The sequence below is a fragment of the Oculina patagonica genome, chromosome 6 (assembly GCF_052425735.1).
Source record: "Oculina patagonica isolate OP01 chromosome 6, crgOcupat, whole genome shotgun sequence".
In the NCBI taxonomy this organism is placed as follows: domain Eukaryota; kingdom Metazoa; phylum Cnidaria; class Anthozoa; order Scleractinia; family Oculinidae; genus Oculina; species Oculina patagonica.
The window spans coordinates 29,350,353-29,373,948 of NC_135763.1; the positions used below are offsets into that span (position 1 = coordinate 29,350,353).

General features: G+C 38.2%; 2 protein-coding genes across 2 annotated transcripts; both read left to right on the forward strand.

Annotated features, from left to right (window-relative positions):
- The first annotated feature begins 218 nt into the window (after positions 1 to 218).
- LOC144656979 (transmembrane protease serine 9-like) lies at positions 219 to 10,380 on the forward strand. Its single transcript, XM_078517248.1, has 8 exons — positions 219 to 365; positions 974 to 1,186; positions 1,967 to 2,179; positions 2,780 to 3,109; positions 4,791 to 5,003; positions 5,778 to 5,990; positions 6,591 to 6,920; positions 10,269 to 10,380. Exons 1-8 carry the CDS (start codon positions 311 to 313, stop codon positions 10,277 to 10,279), a joined length of 1,578 nt encoding a protein of 525 aa, XP_078373374.1. The 5' UTR covers positions 219 to 310; the 3' UTR covers positions 10,280 to 10,380.
- A 7,201-nt stretch (positions 10,381 to 17,581) lies between these two features.
- On the forward strand, positions 17,582 to 21,828 carry LOC144658311 (chymotrypsinogen B-like). The gene is made up of 5 exons (XM_078518725.1): positions 17,582 to 17,709; positions 18,434 to 18,655; positions 18,998 to 19,210; positions 20,245 to 20,577; positions 21,719 to 21,828. Exons 1-5 carry the CDS (start codon positions 17,655 to 17,657, stop codon positions 21,727 to 21,729), a joined length of 834 nt encoding a protein of 277 aa, XP_078374851.1. The 5' UTR covers positions 17,582 to 17,654; the 3' UTR covers positions 21,730 to 21,828.
- Positions 21,829 to 23,596: the final 1,768 nt, after the last annotated feature.

Consider the following 23,596-nt stretch of genomic DNA (forward strand, 5'->3'; position numbering starts at 1 on the left):
TTTAAGAACATTGAAAGAAGGTGGAAAATCTGCAGTTTTAATTTTTCGAAATATTGCGTGCTACTTAAGCAAACATAATTACAAAGTAACCTTTTAAAACCTTAAGTGTTTGTGTTTGTCACTCTTTGCGATGCTAACATCTAAAGGACACAAATAAATAAATCTAACTTACGTGGAAAGGAAGATAGGACACTTCTTTTAGTGGTTCCAAAATTGCCATTTAAACACCTTACAGGTGAAAAATGTGAGTGTGAATAAATCTGCTACATCGGAAAAGTCCTTTGCAGTTGAAACTACTGTTTTTCCGAAGATGAAGCTTTTCCCGGTCGTGGTAATCCTGACAGCATTTCTAGCCCTCTCCCAAGGTAAAATGTTTCTTGTCAAAAAGGTGTTACCCTCTTTAACACTGTTGTAGTTATTTGTACTTTGCAGTTCAAGGAGTGAGTCTGTCTTCCAAATGATACATTTTTTTATTGCTCCTCTTTTGCTACTCAAAAATCACTTAAGCCTGGTTTTCACTAGCGACGCAAGCACAAGCGCAAGTACAAGCACAAGGATAACCACTCTTATTTCACCGTGAAAACTGCTTCAAGGTAAGCAAAAGCACAAGCGTATTGTATTTTAATGCTTCTGCTTTTGCTTGCCGCAAAATTTGTCCTTTTAGCGTGATTCCGCTTGTGCTTGCGTCGCTGGTGAAAACCAGGCTTTATGAATAACCAGGCTGTCTTTTATCAAACTAAATATCTTTAAGGAAAAGTACGCTTCAGAGCTCGAACTTTTTTCAAATTAATTTTAGTAGAGGAAAATAAACACTCCAAAACACATAAGGTAAAATAAAATCTCGTCAACAAATAATGCCTTTGTCGATCTCAGCACAGACGTGGAACTTAAGGCGTCAGAAAAGCGTTATTTTGTCTAATTACCAAAAAATATGAAATAAAATCATCCAGTAAATCTTAATTCATCCCTCAAGGGTGTGGCAAACGTCACTTCGCTTCTCGCGTCGTTGGAGGCGTGGATGCCCCTAAGCATTCATGGCCATGGCAGATCTTACTGGCAAATAATAAAATGAGGAGGTATTGTGGCGGCTCTCTGATCAGTGATAAGTGGGTGGTGACAGCGGCGCATTGTGTCACGGATCAATGGAATGGGCTATTCAGTCCTGATATGTTCACCGTAGGAGCTGGTAAGTAGATGATTCCCAGCGTTGATTACCTTCAGTCTTTTAACAACAACAACAACAACAACAACAACAACAACAACAACAGCGAACACAACAACTAGCTCTATTCGCATGATCAAACTTCAAACAGTACGTATTGCAAAGAGTCCGTTTTTTTATTGCAACACACAGATATAGTACTTACAACACGAATACGTACTTATACTGCTTACAAAACTTACACTAACTTTCACTAACTGCAATATCGTCACACTATTTGCAATATTATTACTTACACAACTTATAAACGAAAACGTTTACCACAATTTGGGATGTGATTTTTCCAATTGTCAATTATTTTGCTGAAAAAACTCGTCCTGCTAAAAGGCGAATATAATACAGAAGATGAGAAATTAAAATACAGAATAGGTTTTTTGATTGAACAGATTTCTGATTGACTAAAAGGCCTTTTTATAGTTAGATAGAGCCTAAATATTAAATTAACAATTAAATATGTATAAATGAATAAGAGCAACACTGCAGTTCCATTGGAAAAATAGTTGTTTCCCACAAATAGATACACTACCAATGATCGAACCCCTCCCCTATAAAACTCGGGTTTCCCTTCCAATAAACTATCCTTAACTTGACCGTTAATACGTTTATCTAGAAATCGGTTTCTCTGCATATTCTTTATCTTGGGCAGATACAAACAGAATAGCCAGGCTAGACCTTTTTTTAAAGTACATTCAGGCTTTTGTTTTGTTCATTATAGTATGCTAATAGCTGCTTTAACCTTTGTAGGTTTACACAACCTATTTGAAACTACTGATGTGCAGCAAATGATAAAAGTTGATAAGATCTTTGCTCATGAGGGCTTCAGCTATGCACACATGAAAAATGACATCGCCCTTTTGAAACTCAGCACACCGGTAAAGCTTAGCGACAAAGTGAATACTGTTTGCCTCCCAGCACAAGGTTCCCGAATTCCTGACGGGTACAACTGCTATATCACAGGTACGGTGTTTAGAAAGATTTATCTCATCTTATGGGGTTTACCTATATGTGTGCGTATATCGCGAATTAATGATCATTTTGTTCAAAAACTAAAGTCGTGCATTGGCATGCTTTAAATGAATTTCAAAGACAGAGATCACTTTATCTTTTTTCGAAACCGTTCTACTTTTTTTCGAAGTGTTTTCTTATGTATCATCTTTGTATTTCCTCTTCATTGTACATATCCTTTCTAAGTATACATGGCTCGCGAGCTAATGTCAATATCTCATAATCATAAAGCTAGGTCAACAGCTATGGTCATTTTTTGTTCTTAAGGCTGATTTTCATCACTTGGATTAAGCAAGGACAAAAACATAAGCGCGTGAGCAGAACAAACGCACTCAATCCCGTTTGCTGTCGATTCTGAGCGAATAGGCAAAATCATAAACACAAGAAACCACAGTTCATTGCTTTTGCTCATTTGCTTCTCTTCCTATGACAAAAAGATCGAGTGTTCGTTGTTATAATGCGATGATGCGTATTCTTCTGCTTATTTCCAGTGAAAACCAGTCTTCAATTCCTTTGGCTTACACATTTCTTTTCTTGCCAAATTTTGTCTAGGATGGGGGGTAACAGAAGGTGGTAACATACCACACATCTTGCAACAAGCCATGCTAACCGTGCAGAACCACGACAAATGTTCCAAAGTGAACAGCGCTGTGGGTCCAGTTGACGAAGCCACCATGATTTGTGGAGGAAGTGGCCAAGCCAACCAGGCCGGTGGCTGTAAAGGAGACAGTGGTGGGCCGTACGTGTGCGAGGAGAGCGGCAAGTGGGTTCTGCGAGGGGCTATGAGCTTGCGCTATGGCAAGTGCACCACTGAACACTTCACGGTCTTTGCACGAGTCAGTTCCTTCAGGAACTGGATCGACGACAAGATGGCAGGTGAAAGTAAGAACATGTATCAAGGAAGAAGATAATTCACACCCCTAAGTACAGTTATTATCCAATCAAAAGCAGAGGACTTCTTACAGTTGACTTTCGATTGGATAATACATACCAAAAATATTGTGGGATATCAGTGATCACACTTTTGGACTCATTCCTCTAACTTATTTAGATCGTGTCCGTATCCGATCAAAATTATAAAATTGTGGAAAATTCGATATAACACAGGCAGCCCAAGCTCTCTATTGGATTACCTTTGGACGTGACTTTTGCTTTTTAGCGGTGTTGTGTTACAAAGGTTCGATTTTTAAGGTTTGTATGGGAACGTAACGGTTTTGCTTTAAAAGTAAAAAAATCGTATATTTTGTGAATAAAATTGACTTACCCTGATTTCGTGTTTCCTTCTTTGCTGTTTGCCAGCTTCTCATGTCGATATAGCAGTGGAAACCAAAAATAACGATAACTCGCCGAAATCGCGTTAGATCGACCTGAGAAGCTGGCAAACAACAAAGAAGGAAACACAGAATCAGGGTGAGTCAATTTTATTGAAAAAATATACGATTTTTTTACTTTTAAAGCAAAACCGCTGCGTTCTCATAGAAACCCTTATAAATCGAATCTTTGTAACACAACACCGCAAAAAAGCAAAAGTCACGTCCAAAGGTAATCTCATAGAGAGCTTGGGCTGCCTGTGGATAAAACAATGCATTTTGAGTCGGGAAATGTACTCGATTTCCTGTTAGTGAATTTAATTCCAATTAATATAAATTTACATCAAGTATTTCTTTTGACAAGTACAATTCAGAAATGGATGGCCTCGTCAGCGGGCGATTTTTGTATTTCTTATAATGGCTTTAGTTACCAATCATCCTACCTCATTGCGCCATGGTCACGCATCCTCGACCTCGCTTTGTATATAGCCAACTGGTCTGCCTCCTGCCAGTTGGGATTTTTAGCCTTGTTATGTTCATTTATAAATTATTTGTTTCCTCTGTTTCAGTGGCATGGCTGTAAACTACAACGTAGCTATCTCGTTGAGATATGAAACTAAGTGCATGACCACTACAAACACATATTTTTTTTATTTTTTTTTTAAGTGACTCACTTTGTGTTTGTTTTGTGGCATTTTAATCTCTTAAAGCAGTTCAAGGAGTGAGTCTGTCTTCCAAATGATACATTTTTTATTGCTCCTCTTTTGCTACTCAAAAATCACTTAAGCCTGGTTTTCACTAGCGACGCAAGCACAAGCACAAGTACAAGCACAAGGATAACCACTCTTATTTCACCGTGAAAACTGCTTCAAGGTAAGCAAAAGCACAAGCGTATTGTATTTTAATGCTTCTGCTTTTGCTTGCCGCAAAATTTGTCCTTTTAGCGTGATTCCGCTTGTGCTTGCGTCGCTGGTGAAAACCAGGCTTTATGAATAACCAGGCTGTCTTTTATCAAACTAAATATCTTTAAGGAAAAGTACGCTTCAGAGCTCGAACTTTTTTCAAATTAATTTTAGTAGAGGAAAATAAACACTCCAAAACACATAAGGTAAAATGAAATCTCGTCAACAAATAATGCCTTTGTCGATCTCAGCACAGACGTGGAACTTAAGGCGTCAGAAAAGCGTTATTTTGTCTAATTACCAAAAAATATGAAATAAAATCATCCAGTAAATCTTAATTCATCCCTCAAGGGTGTGGCAAACGTCACTTCGCTTCTCGCGTCGTTGGAGGCGTGGATGCCCCTAAGCATTCATGGCCATGGCAGATCTTACTGGCAAATAATAAAATGAGGAGGTATTGTGGTGGCTCTCTGATCAGTGATAAGTGGGTGGTGACAGCGGCGCATTGTGTCACGGATCCATGGAATGGGCTACTCAGTCCTGATATGTTCACCGTAGGAGCTGGTAAGTAGATGATTCCCAGCGTTGATTACCTTTAGTCTTTTAACAACAACAACAACAACAACAACAACAACAACAGCGAACACAACAACTAGCTCTATTCGCATGATCAAACTTCAAACAGTACGTATTGCAAAGAGTCCGTTTTTTTATTGCAACACACAGATATAGTACTTACAACACGAATACGTACTTATACTGCTTACAAAACTTACACTAACTTACACTAAATGCAATATCGTCACACTATTTGCAATATTATTACTTACACAACTTATAAACGAAAACGTTTACCACAATTTGGGATGTGATTTTTCCAATTGTCAATTATTTTGCTGAAAAAACTCGTCCTGCTAAAAGGCGAATATAATACAGAAGATGAGAAATTAAAATACAGAATAGGTTTTTTGATTGAACAGATTTCTGATTGACTAAAAGGCCTTTTTATAGTTAGATAGAGCCTAAATATTAAATTAACAATTAAATATGTATAAATGAATAAGAGCAACACTGCAGTTTCATTGGAAAAATAGTTGTTTCCCACAAATAGATACACTACCAATGATCGAACCCCTCCCCTATAAAACTCGGGTTTCCCTTCCAATAAACTATCCTTAACTTGACCGTTAATACGTTTATCTAGAAATCGGTTTCTCTGCATATTCTTTATCTTGGGCAGATACAAACAGAATAGCCAGGCTAGACCTTTTTTTAAAGTACATTCAGGCTTTTGTTTTGTTCATTATAGTATGCTAATAGCTGCTTTAACCTTTGTAGGTTTACACAACCTATTTGAAACTACTGATGTGCAGCAAATGATAAAAGTTGATAAGATCTTTGCTCATGAGGGCTTCAGCTATGCACACATGAAAAATGACATCGCCCTTTTGAAACTCAGCACACCGGTAAAGCTTAGCGACAAAGTGAATACTGTTTGCCTCCCAGCACAAGGTTCCCGAATTCCTGACGGGTACAACTGCTATATCACAGGTACGGTGTTTAGAAAGATTTATCTCATCTTATGGGGTTTACCTATATGTGTGCGTATATCGCGAATTAATGATCATTTTGTTCAAAAACTAAAGTCGTGCATTGGCATGCTTTAAATGAATTTCAAAGACAGAGATCACTTTATCTTTTTTCGAAACCGTTCTACTTTTTTTCGAAGTGTTTTCTTATGTATCATCTTTGTATTTCCTCTTCATTGTACATATCCTTTCTAAGTATACATGGCTCGCGAGCTAATGTCAATATCTCATAATCATAAAGCTAGGTCAACAGCTATGGTCATTTTTTGTTCTTAAGGCTGATTTTTATCACTTGGATTAAGCAAGGACAAAAACATAAGCGCGTGAGCAGAACAAACGCACTCAATCCCGTTTGCTGTCGATTCTGAGCGAATAGGCAAAATCATAAACACAAGAAACCACAGTTCATTGCTTTTGCTCATTTGCTTCTCTTCCTATGACAAAAAGATCGAGTGTTCGTTGTTATAATGCGATGATGCGTATTCTTCTGCTTATTTCCAGTGAAAACCAGTCTTCAATTCCTTTGGCTTACACATTTCTTTTCTTGCCAAATTTTGTCTAGGATGGGGGGTAACAGAAGGTGGTAACATACCACACATCTTGCAACAAGCCATGCTAACCGTGCAGAACCACGACAAATGTTCCAAAGTGAACAGCGCTGTGGGTCCAGTTGACGAAGCCACCATGATTTGTGGAGGAAGTGGCCAAGCCAACCAGGCCGGTGGCTGTAAAGGAGACAGTGGTGGGCCGTACGTGTGCGAGGAGAGCGGCAAGTGGGTTCTGCGAGGGGCTATGAGCTTGCGCTATGGCAAGTGCACCACTGAACACTTCACGGTCTTTGCACGAGTCAGTTCCTTCAGGAACTGGATCGACGACAAGATGGCAGGTGAAAGTAAGAACATGTATCAAGGAAGAAGATAATTCACACCCCTAAGTACAGTTATTATCCAATCAAAAGCAGAGGACTTCTTACAGTTGACTTCCGATTGGATAATACATACCAAAAACACACTTTTGGACTCATTCCTCTAACTTATTTAGATCGTGTCCGTATCCGATCAAAATTATAAAATTGTGGAAAATTCGATATAACACAGGCAGCCCAAGCTCTCTATTGGATTACCTTTGGACGTGACTTTTGCTTTTTAGCGGTGTTGTGTTACAAAGGTTCGATTTTTGTTTTTGCTGCAGCCGCAATGGCTGCAAGCAAAAAAGGAATTTTGCCGTAAGGTACGTGTGTAAGTGCCGTAAAGAGGAGAAATCTGAACTACCGATGTCAATCAAATCCATGAACAAACAAAATCGAAACCAATGAACCGTAGCGCTGATCGCATCGAAGTTACGGGCCAAAGTACGAGCACCACGTTGAAGGGAAAGAAAACCGTTTAAAAGTATACGCATTGGGAAAGAATGTGGCGCGACCACTCCAGTTTTAAGATCCATCACGAAACAGCGAAGACTTGAACCCGCCGAATTAAATTTTTCTCAAAGGACCGGTTGTCAAGTTAATTCGCTCCCCTCACCCTCACTTCAGTACCGTTAAATCACGGAGGTGTGCCACCGTAAGAAGAATAAAAACAGTAACCCAAAATAGACCACGAACTCAGCACGTATTCTGTCGTGGCACAGTAGTTTAAAAAATAATCCCAAATAAAGTTCACAGCTCCGACTGAGGGGTCTAAGTATAGCCCCGCTAAAAAGCTGAAAGGAATTTTTGAAAAAATTTTACTGCCACGCTGGCGCCACATTTATTTTGTGAAGATTAATTAAACGCCGTGAAAAATAGATGATGTCCAGCGAGCCACTGCCCCGCGTCCTCATACCTCCAACTAATCAAAAAAGAACCGCAGAACAACAATGGTCCTTACGATCCCGATTAAGACATGACGAGAGTGCGTGAAGGGATGATGAAATGTATTTATTGTTTCAAAATGAATTTGCGTTACGTTCAACGCCGTCTTTCTGTTGTTGTACGCCGGTGCGCGTGCGATTATTTTATTTTGAATTTTGATAGTAAATTCAGGTTGAATTAAAAAAGTGATAAAATAGTGATACCGCCACAGTGAAGACAATAAAAGACGTTGGATTTCAATCTCGACTCACTTGTCTTTCATCAACATGTTCCCTAAGACTTTGCTCTAGCAGCAAAACACATGGACCCATTGGGGCCCTATTTTTAAGGTTTGTATGGGAACGTAACGGTTTTGCTTTAAAAGTAAAAAAATCGTTTATTTTGTGAATAAAATTGACTTACCCTGATTTCGTGTTTCCTTCTTTGCTGTTTGCCAGCTTCTCATGTCGATTTAGCAGTGGAAACCAAAAATAACGATAACTCGCCGAAATCGCGTTAGATCGACCTGAGAAGCTGGCAAACAACAAAGAAGGAAACACAGAATCAGGGTGAGTCAATTTTATTGAAAAAATATACGATTTTTTTACTTTTAAAGCAAAACAGCTGCGTTCTCATAGAAACCCTTATAAATCGAATCTTTGTAACACAACACCGCAAAAAAGCAAAAGTCACGTCCAAAGGTAATCTCATAGAGAGCTTGGGCTGCCTGTGGATAAAACAATGCATTTTGAGTCGGGAAATGTACTCGATTTCCTGTTAGTGAATTTAATTCCAATTAATATAAATTTACATCAAGTATTTCATTTGACAAGTACAATTAAGAAATGGATGGCCTCGTCAGCGGGCGGTTTTTGTATTTCTTATAATGGCTTTAGTTACCAATCATCCTACCTCATTGCGCCATGGTCATGCATAAGGCCTCGCAATTTCCTACCAGTTTTGCACATAAAGGAGGCAAGCGTGGCCGAGTGGTTTAGGGCGCTGGTGTTGTAATCCGGAGGTCGTCGGTTCGAGGCCTGCTCTTGCCACTAGCTGGATTTGTTTCTCGGTTGTCCCTAGTTCAAATCCTCGACCTCGCTTTGTATATAGCCAACTGGTCTGCCTCCTGCCAGTTGGGATTTTTAACCTTGTTATGTTCATTTATAAATTATTTGTTTCCTCTGTTTCAGTGGCATGGCTGTAAACTACAACGTAGCTATCTCGTTGAGATATGAAACTAAGTGCATGACCACTACAAACACATATTTTTTTTATTTTTTTTTAAGTGACTCACTTTGTGTTTGTTTTGTGGCATTTTAATCTCTTTGTTTTTATGGAGCCAGTTTCAAACCATTTATGTTAATTATACCTTCTTGGGTTTTTTTTTAACAGAGTTCAGACTGCCTGTTCTTATTCTTGAGGGTCTGAAATGTCAGTTTTCAATTAAATTTAGCCATCATCATAAAATTACGGCATATTTTACAGCTTTCGGGTTTCAGCTATTAGTTGAAACGGGCCATTTCTCAGATGAAAGTTATTTTGTTCTTTATTAATTTTCACTTATCGCTTAAATTAAACCCCGTCCAGTCACCATCAATCTTGACGACTGTTTTAACTTTTTCTCTTCTTAATTTTACTCTCAACTGGAGAAGGAAGTGGAGCAGGTATCTGGTGTTACCACATTGAAATTGACTTCACATTGAAATTGACTTTCTTGTTGTTTGCGAATCTAATCACAGGTAGCCCAAACTACGAATGTGTTGACCTTTGTGTGGGCTGTGTGACTTTTTGGCGGATTCGGTGCGATTTTCTGGAGTAACGGTTCCAACAGTTTTTATCAACGGTTTCTACTGCTCAATATTTATACCTTTTACCGTTGGAACCGTTACTTCAGAAAAATCGTTCGCTGAAAACAAATAAAAACACTCTGCCCACACAAAGAACAACACAGGAGTTCAATTGAGTGATTTCTTATTAAAATTCAAGAGTAATTTTTCGTATTTTTTTACCCATACAAATTTATCCTTATAAATATGCAAATAGCTCGAATTACGTAACAATAAAAAGGTCAACACATTCCTAGCTTGGGCTACCTGTGATTAATGGTAAATAAAGGTGACTGGCCTACACGACTCCTACGTTTGTGACATTTGTAACCTTTGCCGTTTTCTGTTGAGTTCGGTCTTTCGACCATATTAGCTTCTGACTTTTTTTCTGAGGGTACTGTTATTATTTGGAGGCATTATGTATTGAATGGAGCCGTAAGATTGTGGCCAAGGAAGTGTCTAGAGGTCATAAGTCTGCGCTGCGTGGTTTCCGTTTGTAGGGTTGAATGACACCTCCAGAGAAAACGGAAAAATATATTTTTATAACCACGAGTTATATTGTATTTATTTATTTTTTTTTCAGCTCTGGAGTAAAGACACTGTATTCCTGGTGCTTCAACAAAGAAATAAATATCATGATGCAATGATTCACTGTAGAATAGGCATAAGAATATAAGAATAAAGATGGCAAGATACCTTGGCGTGCTGTTTTTATTGATATTCCCGACTTACTTGAAAAAAAAATACTGAACTGCTTGAGATACTTAATTGTCTTAACCGTACTATATCGTTGTGGTAGCCAAGAGGTATACTTTTTCGCCAGTGTTTTCGCAAATTATTATTTGAAATCAAGGTATATATTCTGCCGGTATCCGCCGAGATTTTTTTAAAAAAATAATTGTTTATACACACGAAGTGCTCTCAACAACAAGTGATCTCGACATTATCAGAAGGAAACCATTTAAAGTCAATTTAATTGACTTCTCAATTCATGCGTGGAAAACGTACAAGGACTTCAAGCGGCACTAGCCAAGCGCGAAACCCTTTACAGAATCTTAAAACGTAGCAAATCTTGTTAATCTTCGATAAAATCCTCGTCACAATCTAAAATCTTTCTTTATCAAGTATAACCTACAGTATCACTTAATTGAATCACGTAAAGTCACCCTCATTCTTGACAACTGTTTTAACATATAACCATTCATACCACGACCCGGAGATCTGACTCGCCGACGACATGCCCCCCCGGGCACGCACAGAGCCGGGGCGACCAGAGAAGGGAGAGGCACGGGAGGAAGAGAGAGGAGACGCAGGTGGAGGAGCGGGACCAGAAGGACGGTGGACGACAGGACGAGGAGGACGGGCCCCCCGATGGACCACGTACCCGGCCCCCCGCCGTGGAGAGGAACCCACGCCCGCCGAGACCGGCCCGGGAAAGAGGAAGGGGACCCAGAAAGAAGGGAAAGGGGGGAGGCCCCCGAGAGTCACCGCAGGACGAGGGACCCGGGGAGGGAGGAGGCCGCGACGGGGAGGAGGAGGAGGGAGAGGGCCCCGGACGGGGAGCCGACCGAGGCGAGCAGTGGCGGACCAGCCCGGGGAGCAGGGTAAGTCAAGTAAGTCATTCATACCAGCAATCTTACTCAAAAGTCTGCTTGTAAAACACTTTGACAACACTTTTGAAGTTTAATTGAAGTGAAAATTGACATAGCAGCTGGGGAAGGATCCACCTGAAACTTTGCATTGTACAATAAGTGTAGAACTTTGGTTAAAACTCGAATTTTTTTTTTTTTTTTGCACAAGGACGTTCCGCTGAAAATTTGTGGAGATTCGTGGCTGAATAACACTTGATGTTGCTATCGATAAGCTATTCAAGTTTCTGCTGATGCCGGTCGAATAGTGACTTGACGGTAAGCAAAATGTTTTCGTTGCTCGAGTTGTGTGGACATTGTACTACAAATTACGAAATATGTAGTCTTTTCTTACCTCGAAAACCACCACACCAAATTTCGTAGCCCTTTTTTGTATTTTCTGTTAGAGCATCTTCTTGTATTCCTATTATTGTCGGTTCAGAAACGCCGGCGAAAAGAGAGTTTACGCCTGCCATTTTTTTTTTTGGATCACGCATTGTTGGAGTGAACTAATGCTTGTTAGCCCGAGAGAGCGAACCAATCAGATTACTTGAAACACCGAGGTCAATGAGTGTATATGTACTCATGAATATTGGTGATCCGGAGCATTGATGAAATGATGTGGCTAAGGGGCTGTTAATAAGTCAATATGCGGGGCAGATCGAAGCAGGCAAATCTTTCTTGCGAAGAACTAAACTTAAAATAATTTTAGTCGTCATTTGTGGCTTAGCTCTCAAGAATGTAATACATATATCACTAATATTTGGGCATAGTATACAGGGGTTTAATGCTTGATTTTTCGACACAAGTTTCTACAATGACATCGAATAAAATAGAATCTCCATGATCCCGTCTACTTCCCCAGGTAGTTTCCCACCAACTGAAGTTGAAGACCAGAGATGAAAACTTTGATTAAAAAGTGGTGAGAAGTGAAACAGTGGATTTTGTATCACCCCCCCCCCCCCACTCCCTACTCCCCCCTCTCCAAGCAGAAGCCGACTTAAAACTGTGCGACGCTTTGAGCTTTTGAAATTTGCTTGCTTTGAGAAAACCTCTGAGTCATATAACTGCATATTTCTTTCGAATACAACAGCTGTTCAAGAACTAAAGCTGACTTCCAGCAGCTGTTGACTCCCATAATATATTCGCACGAAGGATAAGCGTAATACTATCTTTTTCCCTGCAACCTCCTACCGCTTCGTGTTTATTTTTCGCGGTTTCAAGACCCGACATGTCGTGATTACATGCAAGTCCATGGTTAAAACTTTTGTTGCTCTACGGATACAGTGAATTGTGTTCATAGGAAGGCTGAGTCGAATAACGTGATTAGTTTTGGTTCGAAAAACTGCAATGGAGATAAAATAATTAAATTATAGATGTAAAAATGGCAATCGATTGAGAAACATAGGTAAAAAGGAATAATGTTGGAAAATATTTTGCTGTAATGGAAATAAAAGTTAATGTGACTTCACTTCTTTGTGTCCAACTTTGAGATGTGTTATTTAGGCATATAGTCATTTTTGTAGCATTTTCTCAAGCTTAGGGTGGAAAAAGCTATCTGAATAAAAAATCAGGAATTTCTTGTCTGAGCATAATAATTCAGTGCCAAAGACTTAGATGTTCTATCATGAAGGTCCTTGTACACCAGCATTTGAACACAGTCATTATCAGTAGATAAAAAAAAACACAACGGTGTTGTAGCAAATGGACAAAACCGCAAAAAAAAAATGGAATTCAGAAGTTTATACAGAATATAGGTTTTTGTTTCTTCGGAAAAACATATTTGAATCACATTCTTCTTTTCTTTTTAAGTCCTCCTCTTAAGTCAAGTTGTAGTAACCTTGCAGCGTTTGATGTTTTTTGATGTCCTATTTAGATGTATTTTCTTTCCTGTTGTCCCCGTCAAAGAAGTACAGGACCATTGTTATATTACTCGCCTTTAAGTAAATTATATTCTTTTAAACAACACAACACGTTTTATGTGAATGCAGATTGCAAATTGGCTCTGCGCCTGCTTTTATAATTTTAATCGCAAGTTATTAATTCTCATGGTATATTTTCACATTCTGCAAAAGCGAATCGCATATTATTGGTGTGAAAATGTGACATGAACAACCCCCTGCTTTCACAATCCGAAATGAGATTCTCGTTCGGTCTTGGGCTTGGACTCAAGCATTTGTGTACAGCTTTATCGGCGCATAAAAAGAAAAAGAAAACTCATAGCAGTAGTTTAGAGAAACACAGCAGAATAAGTGTGGATATTCATCAGTGAATTACAATCGAACTGAAAATGATTGCACAGATATGCGCCTTAACCCTATTCAGACCGGGCTTTTTTTGGTCTTTTCAGACCGGGGGGGGGGGCGGATTCCGCCCCCCCCCCCTCCGTAACTTCCAGAATATTTAAGCAATCACAATGAAACTTACAGGATATATAGTATGTCCCAAAATCTATCTTTTGGCATATGTCACGTGGGACGATGACGTCACATCACGTGACAATTACATCATAATGTCAAAACAGCCGCCATCTTGGATCCGCCATCTTGGTTTTCGAAATTTTGCCAAAACGTCAGAAAACCGCCCACAATTACTGGAAAATACTCAAAACCAATTAAAATGTGCTTAAAACCCGTAAACAGGTGAAATAACTGATTTAAAGTTGTTTTTCATTAATAGAAAAACGAAAATTACAAATTTGGGAAAACATGCCTGTCAAAATGCCGTTGCCATGGTGACGTAAAGTTCCTGACACAACAACCTACCCTACCAAATTATTCCCAGATAAATTTTAGATAAAGTCGCAAAGTTTGGCAGCGTTTGGTTGAATATTAAAAAAGTTATAAGCGTTCAAAGTCGGCGCGGGCACTTTCCCCCCACCCCCCCCGGTCTGGATAGGGTTAACATTTAATGTAATATTATATCAAGTCATTTTCGTGACTAACTGTCACACTTGCTCAGTTGTTTTGGCGGAGCAGGGATGGTCACCCCAATTAAATGCTAGTTTGCAGGCCCCATGGTTGTTATTTTATTTGTCTGCAATTTTAGTTTCTGCCTCCTGTTCGAGAACGCCAACTTCAAGTGGCCTCCGCCTCTCAGCATCAGCAAAGTATCTTCTAATTTTATTTTTCGTTTTTATTTTCGGGCCCCATCTTGGCTGAAAATAGCATCAAATAATTGCAATTTTTGTTAGGGGTTCTCGAAACAAACAAACGTCATTCTTTTCGCCATATTTACACCAAAGTGATTTTCTGTCAGTGACCTTTTCTTTTTTAAGGAATTTCTTAGCCACGCTGCAGCAAACGAGCTGGTCGAGAGCAGTCCCCAACCCCATCCGAGGAGTTAAGATTGGAACGAAATAAAGAACAGTTATATTAATTGGTATCCTTTTCTTAGTTTAGTTCACTTTTTAAAATTCTTAAGCCAAGTCGGAAGTGTGTTCACAGTTTTTGACGTTTTGATTTACTGTTTAAATTATTTTTTTTTTTGAAATCTTCTTTGTAAAATTGGTAAACCATGCATTATCATTAAACGCTCTCTTAAGTAAATACTTTTTGGACAGCGCATACACTCACTCATCCTCTTTGCTCTGCTCCTTTATATTTACATGTAGTGGAGCATTAGGCTGTAAACAACGCACACATGTACACGTTTAACGTGAATAAAGAATGCAACGACTCTTTAGTCACGCGCGTTTCTGTTCTTTTAAATACGAACCCACACAAAATGGTTATTTAAATTCTAGGTTTCACGGAAAACTTAACCAGCCGCTCATTTCAGGATAATTTTGATAATCCTAATTTCGTCGATTTCGTTAAGCAAGATGTGTTTACTCAGCTTATCTCAAACTTATTAGTCTCTTATTTTGAAAATTATATACACAAGGATAAACTGATAGTTAGTAACCATTGTGTTCTGCTCAAAACTGTTAAGTGTATTTTAGCACACACTAGGGAATTAATGAAAGGGTTGGAACGGTTTTGATCTTGTACCAAATTATCAACTGCATTTATACCTTGATTTTTTACGTATCCATATGGAACCAGCGCTTCAAGCATTGTTCAAAATGTAACGCAAACAAAGAAATGTGTGATAATTTCGAAGGTAGATATTGTAACTTTTGACTGGGCTTTTATCTTTACTTAAAATAATCAATATTAGCTCGCTGACTTTGAAAGGTGCATTACCAAAAAAACTGGAATGACAGTTCCTTCTATTCACCATAAAAAAGCCAACATTATCAAAAATAAGTTAGATTATGAAACATGACATTTTCTTTCTTTTTCGTTGATAACATGTCAAAACAAAAGAAGCATTGAGGTATATATAGCTTTAGCTACTGAAAACATTTGTCTTTGACTAGGCATTTATCTTAACTTAAAATTGACAATATTTGCTCCATAAATTTGGAAAGGAGCATCGCCAAAGTAAATGGAGTGACCATTCATTACATTCACTATTAAAACAGAAATTATTTTAATTTTAATATTATAGAGCCCTCACATTTTTTTTTTCATTTTTGGTGATTATGAACTCAAGAGAGTTACCTACAGTATCGCTTTTGCCAACCGTTCGTTAGTAGTTTCAAGCCAGATACACTTCTTTCTACCCCTTATTTACAAGTAACGTACCCTCCTTTTTCTTTTATTTCCATCTGATTTTTTTTTATTTGTAAGTCATTTCTTTAATGTATCTTTCGTTCAAGTTTCTTACTAGCTGTAAGTAGTGTACTATGCACAATCTATCTAAAAGGGATGCAAACACTTAAATGAGAATATAATTTAGTTTGCCTTTCTAATGGGAATTCTGTAAATCAAAATCGTCAGATAATGGCAACAATAATAATAATTATTTAAATGATGACTTTTTGAATTACTAAAATGACCTAAATAGGCTTCTTATAACATTCAAATATTACATAAATTTAAGCAAGCAAAAGTTAATTCTAGGCTTTTTAAAGATAATGGGTTTTCCCGATCCTGACATCTGAAAGACGCAAGTAATATCTTTAATGCATTTTCGTTTAAGTTCCTTACTAATTGCAAGTAGTGTACCATGCATTAAAAACCTTCAAAGTAATGGACTAATAAATCACTTATTTTAAGCGTATTAAAAGTGATTTGGTACGCTTGTTGCATTTCCAACGATCTATCTGTAAAGGATACAAACTCACATTAAGTGACAATATAATTTTGTTTACCTTTCTAATGGAATACTGAAAATCAATTTCGTCAGATAATGGCAAAAACTAAAATGGTTACTTAAAATTATTTGAATTACTAAGATGGTCTAAATAGAGTACTTATAACATTTCAAATATTACATAAAAGTTAAACAAGCAAAGGTTAATTCTAGTTTTTTTTTTTATTTATAATGGGTTTGCCTGATCCTGACATCTGAAAGACATAAGTCATTTCTTCAATACCTCTTTCGTTTAAGTTCCATACTACTTGTAAGTATGTATAGTATACTATGTACAATCTAATAAACTTTGAAATATAATAATAAATCACCTATTTAAAGCGTATAAAAAGTGATTTGGTACGCTTTTTTGCATTTGCAACGATCTATCTGTTAGGAATACAAACACTTTAATGAGAATAAAATTCAATTTACTTTTCTAATGGAAAAACTGTAAATCAAATTCGTCAGCTGATAGCACAAATTTAAAGGTGACTTGAATTAATATGAACCATTAAGATGACCTTTATGGGGTACTTATAACATTTCAAATATTTCACAAAACTTAAGCAAGCAAAAGTTAATTCTAAGCTTTTTTAAAATATAATGGGTTTGCCCGATCCTGACAATTAAAAGACAAAAGTCATTTTAATGCATCTTTCGTTTTAGTTCCTAACTAGTTGTTAGAAGTGTACTTTGTACACTTTAATTAACTTTAAAGTAATAAAATAATAAACCACCTATTTTACGCGTATAAAAAATTATTTGGTGCACTTTTTTGCATTTGCAACGATATCTGTAAGGGATACAACACTTGAATGAGAATGTTGTTTAGTTTACCTTTCTTGTGAAAATACTGTAAATCAAATTCGTCAGATAATGGCAAAAATTTAAATGGTGACTTGAATTTATTTGAACTGCTGTTATGTCCAAAATAGGGCACTTATATACTTCAAATATTACATAAAACTTAAGCATGTGAAAAGCTTATTCTAGGCTTTTAAAACATAATGGGTTTGCCTGATCCTGACATCTGAAAATCCTGCCTATTGCGTGTGCTAACAATTGCCATTTACGCACCTTACAGGTGTTAAATGTGGATATGAATAAATCTAACACAGGGAAAGCCCTTTACAACTAGAGCTACTGTTACTCTAAAGATGAAGGTACTCCTGGTTCTTGCATCTCTGTCCGCGTTCCTGGCACTCTGCCAAGGTAAGTTTATAATTATGTAACAAGGTGTTTCGCGAGGCCGATATCCATTGGGGCCCTGGGGCAATAAAATTATGTACAATATAAAAATGCTTAAAATTGAACAATTTTAAAACAGTTATCTTGAATTTCTAAGCAAAAAACAAAAAAAAAGAAAAAAAAAGTAAAAGAAAAGTAAAAAAAAAAAAAGAAAGAAACTAGCGAACTAAAAAGAAACAGTTTAATACGTTTAGATCCGTCTTTAGAAGTCACGATATAATTCCATTAGGGGTTTATTTTTCTTCAAAAAGTTTGGAATGCTGACAAGAAGGGAAGAAAAGTTTAAATATTATTTAGTTTCGTTGATTCACTTTAAGTTACCATATATTAGAAACCATTTTAATTCAGTGGTTTAAAGCACATTAATTGCATGTTCATAGATGTAGCTAAATGGATATCAAAACTCGTGATGAACAACAAGACGTTCAGTTCTAGAAAATTACGCAAAACAATCGTATAATTTTTACCCATTGCTGTAGAAAGTAAAAAAAAAGAAAAGAAAAGACCATAGCTGGTATTGATATTAAATAAGGGTTCTGCGAACCGTTTATCGATTTATTCATGCGTGGTCACACGGACGACGAAAGGAAGAGGGGAGGTCAAGAAAAAAGAAATTAAATAACTCGCCCCTTGCATGTATATCGTTGAAAAAGTATATATTTGTGACAATTGTATTTTTTTTATCAAGGTTGTGGTGTACGTCACTTCACTTCTCGTGTCGTTGGTGGCGTGGATGCCCCCCAGCATTCATGGCCATGGCAGATCTCACTTCGAATGACTCGGCAGGGACGAACTATGCACATCTGTGGCGGTTCCCTGATCAGCGATAGGTGGGTTGTGACAGCGTCACACTGTGTGGTGAACGATCGCGACCAGCCAAACAGTCCTAAAAAATACACCGTTGTAGTTGGTAAGTAAATCTTTCCCAGTCTTCATTAACAACAACAACAACAACAACAACAACAACAACAACAACAACAGAAGCAACAAACTGGCTTTATTTTCATGGTCATCAATTTATTTAATTTAGTGTTGAAAATCATGCTACATATTTTAATTAACGATGCAATTGCTATCGTTCTGTCTTTTCAAAATTATCATGTATATAGTTTTTAGGTTAGGTTTTAATTTAAGCTCAATTTTCTGGTTTTCGTTTGTGTCTTTGTTTGTTTGTATGTTTGTTCGATTGCTTGTTCGTGTGTTTTATTACAGCAATGTGTTTAACTTTTTTGAATCGATTGAACCTTTGTAGGTGCACACGAGCGACTTGGCACTACCACTGTTCAACAATCTCTAAAAGTGGAAAAGATCTTTGCTCATGAGAGCTTTAGCATGACGCACCTAAGAAATGACATCGCCCTATTAAAACTAAGAACACCGGCGACGGTTAGCGACAAAGTGAATACTGTGTGCCTCCCAGCACATGGCTCCCGAATTGCTGACGGGCACAAGTGTTACATCACAGGTAGGATGTACGAAGATTCATCATTACACATTGAAAATGTAGAAAGTTTTGCTGTGTAGCACTTTGGATTGCAGTCAATTTAAAATAAGTTTTTTTCTCTCTTCAAAAAGAGACGTATTGTTTACATTGACTCAACGAGAATATGTAGTATTGTTTTACATTAGCGTTATACTGCATTATGAATTAGTATTTGATTTGAGAGTTGCATTTTAACCGACAACAGACAGATTTCTAAAGCCTAGTTTTTACTAGCGACGCAAGCACAAGCGCAAGCATAAGTAGTTTGTGCCAAGTGAACTGAAACGAACATCGGCATAAGCATAAGCACATTAACATAAGAATATTACGACAGAACTCTCAGGTGTCGAGTATTGTTGTCACTTCTACTTTTGTGATGAAGAAAGCGAAAGCGCGACCACAAAAAAGGAAGAAAACAAAATATTTAGGGTTATAGATATTTTTAAAAAAAGAATTTATCTCTATTTCTTCCGTTACTCGAGACCACACTTGTGTCTCTTGTTTTTGTTGTTGTTGTTTTTGTTTGTGTATGTATCTGTGTGTGTTTTGTTTTGTTTTTCTACACTCCTCCGAACAAACCTCAAGAAACGTTTATCAAAATCAACTGCGGCCTCTGCCACTTTGTTCAAATGGAACGAGTGCTTTTTTTGGCTGAACACGGCCAGACGTAAACAATTTTCTTGTACTTATGGGATGTTTCGTTTCCACTAGCGATGCAAGCATAAGCCCAAACACAAGAAAAGAAAAAAAAATCGATCCTTGCTTGTGCTTATGTTTGCGTCGAAGCCGTTTTGACTATGAAATAAGAGCTGTTATGCTTGCGCTTGTGCTTACGTCGCTAGTAAAAACCAGGCTTCGCAAAAAAAAAAAAAAGAAAACATTCCACTGCTCTTAACAAAAATATTCTTTATCCTGGTTGAGATGCCGTGATTTATGACGAAGAACATGTTGTTTTCCTGCATATACCAATGCTATACTACTAATTCACTTAAGCGTGGTCCAAACTTAATCAACAGGTTGGGGAAGAACCGTGGGTGGAGGATCTGCAGCCAACACCCTACAACAAGCAATGCTTCCTGTCGTCTCACACAACCAGTGTCATCAAACAAACTCCAAAATGCTTCCGGTTGACGAGAGCAGCATGGTGTGTGCCGGAAGTGGTGTAGCTAATCAGGCTGGCGGTTGCCAAGGAGACAGTGGTGGACCGTTCGTATGCGAGGAAAACGGCAAATGGGTTTTGCGTGGGGCTGTGAGCTGGGGCCATTACAAGTGTCAAACTGATCACTTCACTGTGTTTTCACGTGTTAGCTCCTTCAGGAACTGGATCGACAACAAGATCCAGGGTGAAAGTAAGTATTGGTAAGGTAAAGTCTGTGTCCGAGACAAGTGGCCCATACAGCCGGAGCTTATCCCTGTTTCCGTAGCATTAAGCGACTAGGAATATTGCTACTCCCTCTGGATGGGATGCTAGCCCATCGCAGGGTTACCCCCAGCAGTAAATTATCCGGTACCTATTTGTACACCTGGGTGGAGAGAGGCATGTGAGAGTAAAGTGTCTTGCCCAAGAACACAACGCAGCGCCCCGGCCAGGCCGCGAACCCGGGCCTTTCGACTCGGAGTCGAGCGCGCTAACCATTAGGCCATTGCGCCTCTCTAAAGAAAGTATTGACAGTGATTAAAAGTGAGTGTTTACATCCCGCAAATGATGCTATATGCTCAAAACATTTGAAGTCAACATTTGAACATTAAAAAATATATATATATAAAATTATCCTTTATCTAGGAAAACAGCTTTTACATAAGAATTTTGTTTCCCCTGCTGTTATCCTCCACCAGTTTTTTTTTTCTATTATATATTTTATCTTTCTTTAGTTTTAAATATTTATTGTTTGGGAAATCTTAATAAATAATCAATAGTGTCGTATTGGCAGGGGTCATTTTGTTGTTTTCATGGGCAAGACACTTCACTCTTGCAGTGCCGCGCTCCACCCAGATGTATATATGGGTACCGGCAATTTTAATGCTTGGAAAGAAGCCAACAATAACTAGTTTCTTATCCAGGAAATATGAAAAATTCTCCTAGCTGTTTGCTGCAGCAGGGACTGGTATAAGCTACAGCCTTATGGGACACTAGTCCCGACGCAGACTTTACTTTTACCAACAGTAGTGTATAAGTTGGACACCATAAATTTCTGAGACATGTTAGACTGATAGAAACGACAGTCGAAGCTAACTGTTGGCCAAGATATGTTATTTGATTTGAATGGATTCCTTGAGAGTTATTGTTATCAATATACCAATATGCAAATAGATCTGTGAGCTGGAGAGATTGTGTTATTATTCTGGACTAAAAAGTAAATTATATTATTTTAATTATTTAAAGCTAAGATGACTCTAAGGCAACTTTTCTTCTTTTACCTTCGATAGAAATAAAGGTTAACTTTGACAGCCATAAAAAATCAAAATTGTTTTCTTGTTGTTTGTTTGCAGCTGTTGGATAAAGACGCTGTCTTCCCAGTGCTTTAACAAAGAAAGAAACATGCTGCATTCATTTGATTCACTGTAGCATTGTGAGAAGAATAAATACGAAAAAACACTTATTACGCTGTTTATTTGATATTGATATGTTTTCCTTAAGAAAAATTGGTACAGTCGGTTTCCCGTTAACTCGAGCACTCGCTAACTCGAAGCTCGCGCTAACTCGAACAAAAATCGATTTGTAAGTTTACCCTAAATAACTCGAACCAATTTTCGCTTCCGTTCAAGGCATTTTTTACATGTATTTTACCCTTGATAACTCGAGCCATGTCCATGATGGCCGCCAATACGTGACAAGTAAAAGCAAACAGTGCACTATAGTAAAAAACACTGAATTTATTTTGAAATAAACACGTACACGAGTCAGAGCCGCCCCGAAATGCCCCTCAAAACACGCCATTGAAGTGCTACTGACGTCTAGTTTTATTTAATTTGTTGGTGGAGGATACCGATTCTTCACAGTCAACCTTAAGGGAGAACAAGAATGGAGGGTGAACAAAAAAATTCCGGGGAAACCGCGAAAAAAACGCAGGGGGCCGAAAATCGTGGACCATAGTGTGAATGGACAAACGTCCACAGAAGGCAGCGGGCGCGGGGAGGCCCGGGCCCCCGGACGAGAGCGACAGCCAACCACACAGCACCCGACCCACCACTGGAAGAGCGGGACCAGAACTGTGAGAGCGAAGGGCTGTGAGGGACAGGGAAGGAGGGAGGGGGAAAAGGACACACACCCCAGCACCCCACCCCAAAAAATGAACGCCCATGGCAGAGAGCGAACTGAAACAAATGCATGAGGCGCAATCAGGCGAAAAAAAGACATATCTTGGGCGAAAAAAAGAAAGAAAAACTGTCCAGGATAATCGATAGTAATTATAATAGATTAGTTGAGAAGCGTTTGGCCGTTTGAAAGTAAATCGCATGAACGCTGTAGCAGCAGCCTGAAGTTTTTCTCTTTGAAACCTGCAAAGTCCGCGGAACCCAGACTTCTCCGGCTGCTTTGCTTTGTTTTTGTTTTTTTCACATTACGTTACGTTCTGATTCATGCAGTAATTTAGAAAACGAAGATTATGTCGCAACTTAATCCAATTTATGCGACGCTATCAATTATCTTTGAGAACAGTTGAAGCTTGAATCGAATTGCTAGTCTTGTGATCGGACTGATTTAGGCCTCTTTTGCTAGTGACTGAATTTCCGAGCTGCGGTCACAAAAATTTTCCCTTTGCCCCCCCTCACGACCGGCCTGGCTAACATCGACTCGACTATAATTGTTCGTTTTTAGTAATTATTTATTGTAATACTGTGGTGTGGCCCCTCAGGGCCCGCCTGGGAGGTTATGTTGACAAGCAAATCAAAAGAGCAAATTGGGATTTTTGTTGACCAATAAACAGCCACGCACCGTGGCCATTCTACTTCCAGCGAAGTGTTTTATTCATTCCGTTCTATCGGATAATTTCGCTACGCCATTGGCAAGATCTGTATGAACAGAAAAACAGTAAAAACCGTTTTTTTTTTTCTTATTTCCAGTCATTTATTCTAAACTTCCGATAACTGGAACTCCCAATAACTCGAACCTTTCTCAATTTCCCTTGAAGGTTCGAGTTATCGGGAGTCCATTGTAGAGCGATTTGGTTAGTTTTTCAATCACTTTCTTTTTTGTAGTCAAAGTACATATCGAATACAATAGATAGACAACGGGCAATTCAAAAAATAGAAAACTAGATTAAGCATAGCTGCCCTTGATATACGCCCCTTAAAGCTGATTAAAAACGACATGAAAAATTGCTGAATAAAACCTTTTTCAACATCCTTGAAAATATTTAAACAGATGCA

Excerpts from the sequence above, each read along its gene's own strand:
- LOC144656979 (XM_078517248.1), top strand. The coding sequence starts at position 311 with ATGAAGCTTTTCCCGGTCGTGGTAATCCTGACAGCATTTCTAGCCCTC. Across the intron at positions 1,187-1,966 it reads TATGTTCACCGTAGGAGCTG|GTTTACACAACCTATTTGAA; the intron begins GTAAGTAGATGA and ends TAACCTTTGTAG. Across the intron at positions 2,180-2,779 it reads GTACAACTGCTATATCACAG|GATGGGGGGTAACAGAAGGT; the intron begins GTACGGTGTTTA and ends AATTTTGTCTAG.
- LOC144658311 (XM_078518725.1), top strand. The coding sequence starts at position 17,655 with ATGAAGGTACTCCTGGTTCTTGCATCTCTGTCCGCGTTCCTGGCACTC. Across the intron at positions 17,710-18,433 it reads GTTCCTGGCACTCTGCCAAG|GTTGTGGTGTACGTCACTTC; the intron begins GTAAGTTTATAA and ends TTTTTTATCAAG. Across the intron at positions 18,656-18,997 it reads AAAATACACCGTTGTAGTTG|GTGCACACGAGCGACTTGGC; the intron begins GTAAGTAAATCT and ends GAACCTTTGTAG.